Genomic DNA, 11,660 nt, shown 5'->3' with positions numbered 1-11,660 from the left:
TGTGGGGGAAACTGCTGTCAGACCCAAGTCACCCCTTCGATTACCACTGCGAATTACTCACCGTGAATTTGCAGTGCTGCTTATGGAGAAGCTGAAGGTTTTGTTCTCACACATTTAGGGCAAGGAGACAGTTTATAGTTTTTCAATAGGTAGAGAAAAGCCAGGATTTGTTCCTCATTCAAAATAACTAAGATCCCTTAAGAATCACAAACCAACAACAATTCTCACAGTCATCTACAATTTAATATAAAGCATTAGTGTTTTTATACCCACAACAAAACATGGACCTGCGGAAGTTTTCAAACACTCCTCCAGCTGCTTCATGCGTGTCTTCTGGAGCTCGGGGCTGTCCCACTCGTCCTCATCGATGCCCCAGTAGAGATCTATGACCTGGGAACCAATGGACGAGGCAACATTAGTTTACCTGCAGGAAAACTTAATTTACCTTTATTCTTACTTACAGTGTTAAGCTAACGTGACTTTTAACTTTCCTCTTTGCAGCACGTTTTCCCTTAAGAGGGAAAATTTAAGATCCAAACAGACATACTGTTTTACCCCATGATAGGTGTGCACACTGTAATGTCTTTTGTTCTTTATTATACTGTTGACATAGGCCCAGAGAAGAATGAAATGTTAACTGTCAGCAGAGGTTTTGTGGAACCAACTTTTCCTTATATTGAAATGGTAACAGGAGTTCAAAAACATGTCTGGAAGCAACTGGGATATGGCAACCACATTATTTGAGACAATTAAACAATAGTGTATAATGGTGCTGTGCATCTTAATATGAGAAGGGAAAACCATAATGGGCATTAATATATACTGACCTAGAGGGAAACATCTACATTTCTTAACAGGTGTTTTTAGGTTTTATGTATTTATTTTTATCATGCTTTATCCCACGGGAATACATATTTTGTTTATGTCTGTTTCATCTGAGAGCAGTTTGGCTTTCATCAATATATGTCTGAGAAACATGTATTGGAAACAATGAAAGGCGGTATGCCTTAATGAGAAGTGAGGATAATAGGATCCTCTATTTCCTTACTTCAAAGAGTATGAGGGAAGATGCTGAGAGTCTGTGAAAACTTCCGCAAGCACACTCTTTGAAAAATCTATGAAGAGCATTATGGGTTTCCTTCCCTTTACTCAACTGATGTTCTGCATACATAAGGTAAATGTTTCCAATTGTAGCTTTGAAGATTTCCTTTTTCTTGTTTCCCACAAGCAGAAAAAGAACCTCCCCTCCTTACTGGCTGTTTGTATGGCATTCACGGAGACGCAGGCACAGAGCGTGTGTCCTCCATGGTGCCCCAAGCAGACCTCAAGGGCTCGCGTACCTCCCGTCTCCTGGCCATGGCCCTGCATGGGTGTGTCTGCACCAGTTCTTTGTCTATGTGCATATGAGTTTTTAGATGGCTGACAAAGATATAACAACTTCTTAAAAAAATCCTTATGTTTTATGATAAATGATGAATATCATATATTTTGGGGGTTCTTCCCTTTAATCTACCTTACAAAGTTTAATCACAGTATTAAGGAAGGAGTCATCTGAGATGATAACTTCGGTGTCCCGTATGAGAGCCTATAACTTTGGCTATTTAAAATTAAATATAAATTAAAATTAATTCAGTCCGAATACTCAATAGCCACATGTGGCTACTGACTCTCATGTTGGAAAGCACAGATACAGACTACTTCACCATAACAGAAACTTTAATTTGGCATAACTGTAAGTTACTGAGATTATTAGAACAAGACATTTTTGGCCATCTACCAATAACTTGTCAAACGCACAGATCTGCAATGTGAATGCTGACACTTAGTTGTACCACGCACAGATTAACAGTCATTCAGAGAGCCTGCTTTCCATCCTTTTGGCTGACACTGTTTGGACATATTTGAGGAAAGGTCTGATTTAGAACAAATGAATAGAAAAAGAAATGGTAAATATAAAGGTTGATATAACAAATGCTATCAATATATACCTCCTCTCCTCTTTAAATGACATAAAATTATATAAAATATAATTGGATATGTAACCTATATAAAAACAGTCCAAAAAGGGAATAGAGTTATAAAGAAGTATGCTAGCTCAATGAAATTAAGTTGGTATAAATCATACATAGTTTCTGAGAAGATGGGTCTTAAAATAACTATGAGTAACAAATATAGTGAAAAAAAATTATTAAAGAAAATATTAAACCAATAGAGAAAATCAGTGAAACCAAAAGTTCTCTGAACACAGTGGAACAAAACTTTAGCTGCATTAAAAAAAATACTCAAAATTACCAAAATCACAAGTGAAAGAGAGGCATTAGTACTGACCTTATAGAAATAGAAAAAGGATTATTAGAGGATATGATGAACAACCATATGCCAATGAATTAGATGACTTAAATGGACAAATACCTAGAGAGACAAATCACACAGACTCAAGACAAACAAAATATGAACAGAAATGTGAAAAGAGATTAAGTAGGAATTTGAAAGAAAAGCATAGGTTCAGATGGATGAACTGTTGTGAACTCTATCAATTCTTCACAGTCTTCCAAAAATTAGAAGAGAGAACACTTCCCAACTTATTCTATGAGACCAGTGTGACCCTCGTACTAAAGGCAGACAAACATATAAGAAAATGACAGAGCAGTATCTCATGAATGTAAAATAAAAGGAGAAGATTCTAGAATACTCAAATATATTCAAGAACACTTGAAAACCTAATCCGGCAGCACGTAAAAAGTATTACACAACACAACTAGGTGGTATTTATCCCAGGAATGCAAAGTTGGCTGAGCACCAGTAAATTAACTAAGGTGATGCACTTTATACCAATAGAATAAAGGGAAAAAATCAAATGATCAATCTTAACAGATACAGAAAAAACATTTGACAAAACCTAACACCCCATTATGATAAAACACACAAAAAACTAGGAATAGAAATTAACTACCTTAACCCGAATAAAGGGCATATAATAATAGCATACTTAATAATGAAAACTCTGCCCTTAAGATTAGGAACAAGGGAAGGATATCCATTCTCACCACTCCTATTCAACACTTTCCTGGATGTTCCAGTCAGGGCAATTAGGCAAGAAAAAGAAATAAAACGCATCCAGATAGGAAAGGAAGAAGTAGATCTATCTTTATTCATAGATAACACGATCTTATATATTAAAATCCTAAGAAAACCACTAAAAGTGTTGGAACCATTGAGTTGAGCAAGGTTGTAGGATACAAGATCAACGTACAAAAACCAAATGTACTTCTGTACACCAGCAATGAGCAAACAGAACAGCAACAGAAAGAATAAAAAACTTGGGATAGATTTAACAAAAGAAATGTAAAATATACACTCTCAAAATTATAAAACACTACTGAAAGAAATGGAAGATGATCTGAACAAACTGGAAGACACCCCAAGTAAATGAACTGGGAGACTTAGGATGGCAATACTCCCCAAATTAATATTTAGACTCACAGCAATCACTATAAAACCCAAGCTGGCTTACCTACAGAAGTTGACATGTTGATCCTAAAACCCAGAATATTCAAGAGCTATTAGCAATTTAGCTATTCAAGAGCTATTTAGCTATTCCAGAATAGCTAAAACAACTTGTAAAGGAAGAACAAAGTTAGAGGATTCTCACTTCCAGATTCAAACTTACTACAAAGGTGCAATAATTAAGATAGTGTGATACTGGCATAAGGATATTCAATGGAATAAAATAAATCCTCACACTTCTGGTCAATAGATTTCAACATGGGTGCCAAAATAATCCAATGAGGAATGTATGATATTTTCAACAAAAGGTACTGGGACAACTGGAGATCCACATACAAAAGAATGAAGTTTGACACCCTACCTCACATCATATACAACAATTAACTTGAAATAGATCACAGACATTAGTTTTAGAATTAAAACTAGTTTTATAGAAAGCACAGGAGTATATTTTTGTGAACTGGGATTTGACAATGCTTTCTTAGAGATGATAGCAAAGTACAAGTAACCAAAGAAAAAAGGTGAGAAGTTGGACTTCCTCAAAATCAAAGTTTTGTGCTTCAAAAGATGCTGTCAAGAAAGTAAAAAGAGGGGCACCTGGGTCTCTCAGTGAAGTGTCCAACTCTTGATATGGGCTCAGGTCGTGATCTTGCAGTTGTGGGATCACAACTGTGGGATCCTGTGGGATCACAGGAGCCCCTGTGTGGGGCTCCACTCAGCATGCAGCCTGCTTGGGATTCTCTCTCTCTCTCTCTCTCTCTCTCTCTCTCTGTCCTCCCCTGCTCGTGTGCACTTTCTCTCTCTCTCAAAATTAAACATTAAAAAAAGAGAAAGAGGACCCTTTATGATAATGGAATTGCAGTTAGAAAACATAAGGAACTCCTACAGCTCCATCAATGACAAGCTGATCGAAAATGGACGAAAGATCTGAGTAGACGTTTCTTCACAGAATTTATAGATTGTCAATAAGCACGTGAAAAGATACTCAACATCATCAGTCATCAGGGAAACACAAATCAAAACCACAATGAGATAACGCCTCACACCCACTAGGGTGGCTGCCATTAAAAAGACTGATAATAACAAGTGTTAATGAAAATGTGGAGCAGTGTCCTACGTTGCTAGTGGGAATATAAAATGGTGCCACCACTTTGGAAAAGAGCCTGGCAGTTCCTCAGACAGTTACACAGAGTTACCACACGATCGAGCAGTTCTCCCGGAGAAATGAAAACATACGTCCACACAAAAACTAATATTCGTAGCAACATTATTCATAATAGCTAAAGCGTGGAAACAGTCCAAATGTCCATCAAGCGATCAATGGGGAAATATAATGTGGTATATCTGTAAATGGAATATTATTTGGCAATAAAAAGTAGTGAAATACTGATGCTACAACATGGATGAGACCTGAAAACATTATTCTAAGTAAAAAGTCACAAAGGAATCTGCTGTATGATTCCATGTATATGAAACGTCTAGCACATGCAAATCTACAGAGACAAACAACAGTTTAATGGTTGGCTAGAGCAGGGAGGGAGGGGAACAGGCCAATTTGAGAGTGACAGCTAAAGGGCACAGGACTTCAGTTTGAGGTGATGACAAGGTTCTAAAATCATAATGCTTACACAACTTTGACTATACTAAAAAGTACTGAATCACACACTTTAAGGGGAACGATTCTGTGGTTGTCATCTCAACGACACTCTGTGCATCCGTTTAGTACTGTGATTTTCTACAGGTCTTCTGTCCCCTACTCACAGCAGAACTGAGTGCAACAACAGATGTTTAAATCAAGCGCCTATGATTTTAAGAGTCAACAATAAAATCTAAATAAACATATGTGGAACAAATGACCAGGGTATGAGTCAAAACAAGGATTTCACTTGTATTTTCAAATAGAAGCCTAAGGGACGCATGATTTATCTGCCACCAATGGAAGTCTTTTGTAATAAGTTTTGCACCTGTTACTTTCTTCAAGTTTGGCCACCATGGCCCTCATCCAGGGCTGTCTAATGCCACGTCTCCTTACTTTGGTCACTTTGTTTAAATGTTCTCCTGCTTCCAGCTTTTCTCCCTTACGTTATTCTTTCTCAAACGTCTTTATGGGCAGAAAATGATGAAAAAAGATAAAATCAAGCAACCATGAAGGCAGAGAGGAAATAAATAAAGGAAACATCCAACTTATGCAACACAAAACACCATTTTAGGCAGGCAAATCTGCTGTCTATTCCCATGATCAATAGCTGGCAAAAAGTGGTTGGAATCCAAAGTGCCCAACAAGACAAGATTTATTATATACTTACAAAAATTAGTTTAGCTTTTAGCCTAATGCCCAAGCACTGCAGACACTGAATCTAATTTACTATTTATTGGAATACTAACTTGTTGACAGCACATTTTATGTGTCTTTACTTATTTCATCATGAAATATAAACACTCAGGAAAGTAATTTGATTTTATCTTTTTGTACTTAAAGCCATCTAACTTGCTTTAAAATATTCCTAGGAAAGCTAATTTATCATGATTATAATGTGCTGAATTGGTCTGAAAACAAAAAGCCAGCAAATAAAGGCCCTAACAAATTTGGCCACTCGAATCAGACATAACCATTTAAATACCAAGACTGCCCAGCAAACACAAAGCAGCCTGTAAGAAACCAAACATAACCTTATGATTTACCAGAAAAAAGGTCAAATTGGCATTTACCATGGCTTCACACTATCATTTCTTCAGAAACAGCCTTTGAGTTGAAATATTTTCCAAAATAGGTTCCTTCTCGATTTTCCCATGCTATCATATGACGCTACCTGAATGCAAGACAAAAGTGTAACTACAGAGACAGTACGGCCGATTTTGGTTTCGAATAGACACAGTACTGAAACGAAGGCTGTTTCTCAAAGTTATTATAATGGGAGGCTACCTGTTCATGCCAACGATTCTGCCACTGCCCAGGGCATTTCCTCTGCAGGAATTATCTTATTTTGTATTGAAAAAACCTCTTGTCACTCTATTGTTAGATTTGTTTTTATTAAAAATGGTATTTTCCCAGCCTTACTGGCCTTTACATTGTAAGACATGGCTTTGAAAAGGCCTTAAGCTCTTTCAAAAAAATCAGACCTATTCTTAAAGGGATTAAAATCTGCCACCACTAAAAATATTCAAAAGAACACACAGCAGGTCAGAAAGTTTTGAACAAGGGCAACGTTATGGTCATATGGACATAACTTCCAAGGTCAATACAGCACTCGTTTGATTTTGATTTAGTTGTGTCTTGTTACTAGAATGTTCACCTTGCAGGAGAATGTAAACAGGGAGGAGTCTTAAACCTCAGACTAGGTTCGCCAGAAACTGGGGAGGTACGGTTTACAGGTATGGTAATTCTCGCCCTGGTTAGAATGACTTCCCTAAGATGCATAGGATATAAGAAAAACAACCCTCTTCAGCTCCACATCATCCACAGCCACCCTTTTACTAGAACTATAGCAAATCTTGACTTTAGGTTACCTCGCAATTATTCTCTTGGTCATGACATATAGGACAAAGATATATGGGGACATGACTAAGATGGGACTTTTCTGGGAAAGTCAAGTGCTAAATCAAGTCCAGGGAGGACTGGCTGAGACAAGTGGTCATACACAATCACCAGAAGGCTCCAAGAGTATGACGTAGGGTGATGCCTCAGCCAAAGACTCATGAGGATGACGAACTGCTCATACCTGAGGCCTCTATGTCTTGGAGATTTAGCCTCTGGACAGCCCTAACAATTATGATGTGATAGTGAAGAAAACTAAACCATGGAGTAAGGCAGCACCTTGGACTTTTCAGGCCTAATAAACGTGGAGGCAGAGGGAAGGGAGCAGTTGTTGTTGGAGGCAGAAAAAAGAACCACAAGCTAGAAGCCAGTGTCCATGGAGTAGAAGCTGGAGAAGCCCACTCCATGAAGGAACAGCAGCTAGGCAGCAACCAGGGACTGGCTTCCTTTGGTGGCAGGTCCACAGAGCAGGTGCCCGAGTGAAAGACCCAAAGTTGGCTCTGTTCTCGTCGCTGGGATTTCAGCAAGCACCGCATCGGAGTGCACCTGTGCCTGTCTTGCTACTCTGACTCCCTGCATTACCTTCATCCTTGCTCCTTCTAATCTATTCACGACATGGCGGGCAGAGGGAGCTTTTTAGAATGCAGATCTGATCATCAGAACTAAGATTTCCTCCTACTCTACCAGATACTACACAGAGTAACTTATTTACTCCTTAAACTTATGAGACAGACAAGAATATTGTCTCTTTTCTGTAAATGAAAAAGCTGAGGCAGAGAGAAGTAACCTGTGCAAAGCCCCGGAGGTCACAAGTATGGAGGTGGGATTTGAACCTGGGCTGTTTACTTTATGTACTTCCCATGCTTCCTATCAGCCTGAAGATCGGATCTAGAATCCCTGACTTGCTCTATGAGATCCTCCATGATCTAGTCCCTACCCAACTCCCTACCCTCATTTCATATCATGTTCCCCCCTCACTGTTCATGTTCTAGCTATGTATATGCCCTTCACACGTGTTTGTACAAGTGTATAAATATATATTGAAATGTACACATATATTTACATAGATGTTTATATTTACATACCTGTACCTAGCCATACACATTTTTGTGAACATGTGAACATAAGAGGCTTTTTGGTGCAATGATTGAAGAGCATGGACACTGGGGCCAAACTGCCTTGGGTCAAATCTGACTCTGCGGTTTACTAGCTATGAGATCTCTAGCAGTTATTTACTTCTGTCCCCAGAAGTTATTTCTAAGCGTCCCCAGGCAATAAAATGGAGAAGATGGAATTTACCGGCTAGGCTCACAGCAATGATTAAACACGTTAAAGTACACACAGCACTCAGGGTAAGTGCCTGGTAGGCAGTGAGTACAGCATAATGTTCAAGTTCTTTTCCAAACTTGCCTATGCAAATATGTTTTTTCTGCCTGAACTTTTCTTTTCAATGTGGGCATCTGCATCTACCCATCCTTCAGGATTCAGCTTAGACATCAGTTCCTCAGCCGTCCTGAGGCCTCAAAGTTTGAGGAAGCCTCCCACTGCGCACGCCCAGAGCACCCTGTGTTCCCTTTGCAGCCAGCATCACTCTGGTCACCACCGTTCACGACTCCACGAAGGCAGGGACTAGGTTCGTTTCCAATACTGTGGTATCTGCTGCACCCACAACTCTGCCTCGTGCAGAGCAAGAGCTCAGTCAATGTCTGTGAATAAATACATGAGGCCCATGGGACCAATGACCTAAATCTGCCCTGAGGACTTGAGGGTGAGACATTATTGAGGAAGTCTGGACTTGAAGGTTAAATGTACAGGAGGCTGTTCTTCGGAGAAGAGGGACTTCTAGATAGAAGCTCCCCAAAGACAGAAATGTGACAGCCTGTCCATAAAGAGATGATGAGGTCACAGCATAATTAACTGTGGGAGCCAAAAGAAAATACAGATCAAGTAGAAGAAACAAGAAAACTGAGCTAAAGTTACTTTTTCGATGGTTTACAACTAATTATTGACAAATCAGATCTCTTAAATAAGAGTGCTCTTTCTACGGCGCAGTCTTGTTAAAAGGTCTCCTCTCTCTACTATAAGAAATAAAAAATGAGGATAGGAAGAAATAGGTGCCTTGTGTTAAGAATCTGAGAAAGGCTTCACGGTGATTGTACCCAACTGGGACACGTAAATGTCACCTGCAAATGAGGATCTCTCATTCTGCTTACTGGAGGACTAATCTTGGGTGATTTTCAGCGTTGGGGTAATCAGCCAGCCACAATTTAGCAGAATTAAATGTTCAGCAAAGTATATAGCTCCTCCAGTAAATTCTGGAGCTCCCCACAGTGCCACTGCTCTATATTTAGGAGAAATATTAGGCAGAAGATTGTCTGTGCACACCAGGTAAAGGAGGAACAAGAATACTGTCTTGGGAAGTCAGGCAGGAGAATTCCAGAAGAGCCGCTCCGTGCTGCAGAAATGGTGAGCCAACACTTACAATCACACTAGAACAATGAAGGTCAATTATGACATACTGCTTTCCTTCTCTTTCTCATCTCTATTAATCTTCCTTCCCTCTTGTAACCAATGGGCTCATGGATGGGAGAAAGATGATGTCACACACTTATAATACTTCTACGGAATATCAAGTTGGTAAGACCTGTCCAGGCACTGATGGGCAGAACTGAAATGTGAAGTGAGCTAGACAAATTGAAGTGCTTGCCTGAGTGAAACAACCTGTGATTCCATAAGAGGATATACATTTCACTTAAGAAGCACGCATTTGATTAACAGGAAATGGAAAAGTCCATCAGCTGACAATGTGGAGAAAAAATCAAGGGCATCACAACACAGCCTGTCAATTATGAAGCCAATGATGTATTCTGGCAACTCAGGAGGCAAAGACATTTTGAGATTTGTGAGCAGGCAGACGGCTGCAAGGAAAAAAATCAGCATAGAGCAGGAGGCTGGGCTCGACAGAGCAGGAGGGCTGTGGCGGAGGAAGAGTGGGTGGGGGCAACCGCGGATGGACCTTCAGTGTGAGACCAAGCGATTGTTCAACTTGGTAATCGTTAGCAAGGTGAAGGTAGTGTAAGACACATGGACTTTCACTCAACCTACAACTCGGATACATACAGACAGCGCAGCTTCTTAATTCTAAGACCAGTTTGTGCCTCCTGTCCAAGTCTCCACCCTCTGGCTAGCACGAGACCGTGAACTTTCAGTTTTACCCAATTTAAACCTTAGTGTAAACTGATGTTCTCCAGGACTCTGTTAGGTGCTTATTCTCTCTTGGATCAAAATGCCGAGTTTCTCAAAAGACATGGCTTCCCTGTTCCCCTGCTTCTTTTCCCTAAGATGATATCCAGGTGACCTCATATCCTGAAGGGAAAACATGAGAGTGCTTGGGCGTGGCCCCCAGGTGATGCCCACTGGCTGCTGGCATCAGTCACCCAGGGACTGGTCTTTCCCTCTCAGCTGGGTCAGAGCCTCGTGTTGCTCTCCAGCCAAGCCAGGCCAGCTTCCCCTGCTGTGGATGAGCTGCCCCAAGCCATGGGCCCATGCTCCGTCCAGTTTCTTCACCACGGCCTTTTGTGCGGCCACCTCTTCCGGTCGTGGAGACTAGCACTGGCTCTTAACTCAGAATATACGACACACGATAACTGAGAGCAGCCTGGGAAAGTTAAGCCTAGTCGTCACTTGCTGCCACGGCCATGATGTGGCCAAGCCCAGGTCTGTTTGCAGGGTTGGGGTGGGGTCGGGGAAGGGTGGTTACTGTCTGGCCATCTCTTTCCAGAGTCCCAAGTAGAGAGCACAGGCAAGGTGCCCTTAGTGCTACCTATTTTCCCACTCATTTTCACTTATCTAACCCATGGCCCCTTCTCTGAAGCAGAACTCAGAGGAAGGAAAGGAAAGGTATACGTGCTGACTCTGCCTTTCTCTCTCCTTCTATCACTTTCCAGGAGGCTACAGGGGGAGGGTTCTGGTTCTGCCTTATGGACAAACTCGGCCCTTTTCTCTACACTTTAGACCTCCAGGCTCAGAGTCCTACAGTACTGGTCGATGTGCTAAAGGATTAAACGAATTTACCAAAATCTTCTCTCAAGCCAACAGCCTGACCTTTAAGGTTCTGGTCTTTCTTGTATGCGGCACAGTATTTCCTAACCATTCTTCCCGTTTGTATTCCTTCTGTACCAGACATTGAGCACCCCTCAGACAGATAGATGCCTCTGGTCAGAAGTCTCCTGCTGTACTTAGAAAGGCAAAAGAAAATGCACATAAATCATTTCATTACACCGGGTTCTTAATCAGGAGAGGAGACTTAAAAAGGCGAGAGGCAGTAACAAATGAACATTGGCGGAGTGCCTTCCACATGCCAGGGGCTTCGTGTCATCTTGTGCCTTCGCAAAACAATCTGGGAAGATAAACACTACCCCCCATTCATTTTACAGAACAGTCAACTAATGTCAAAAAAATCAAGCAATTTGTTCAGACTCACAGAACTGGTAATTTGCAGACCCAGCATTTGAATCCTAGTCTTTCTAACAGAAAAATTCATGCTGTTTCTACTACACTCCATAAATGACATAATTCACTGTATTTCACTGAATCCAAAACATCAGGAGTTGTAGGC

At 40.6% G+C, this 11,660-nt stretch overlaps 1 protein-coding gene across 1 annotated transcript in view; it reads right to left on the bottom strand.

The window, feature by feature from the left end:
• Window positions 1-208: 208 nt before the first annotated feature.
• Window positions 209-11,660, bottom strand: part of LOC125922699 (NACHT and WD repeat domain-containing protein 2-like) — a 92,484-nt gene continuing 81,032 nt past the window's right edge. Inside the window, exon 3 of the mRNA XM_049630422.1 lies at window positions 209-390. Within this exon, the coding sequence (XP_049486379.1) occupies window positions 235-390 (156 nt within the window). The 3' untranslated portion in view covers window positions 209-234. The remainder of the gene's footprint in view (window positions 391-11,660) is intronic.

Source organism: Panthera uncia, chromosome B1, assembly GCF_023721935.1.
Source record: "Panthera uncia isolate 11264 chromosome B1, Puncia_PCG_1.0, whole genome shotgun sequence".
NCBI lineage: Eukaryota > Metazoa > Chordata > Mammalia > Carnivora > Felidae > Panthera > Panthera uncia.
This window is presented reverse-complemented; position numbering and strand designations above follow the sequence as displayed.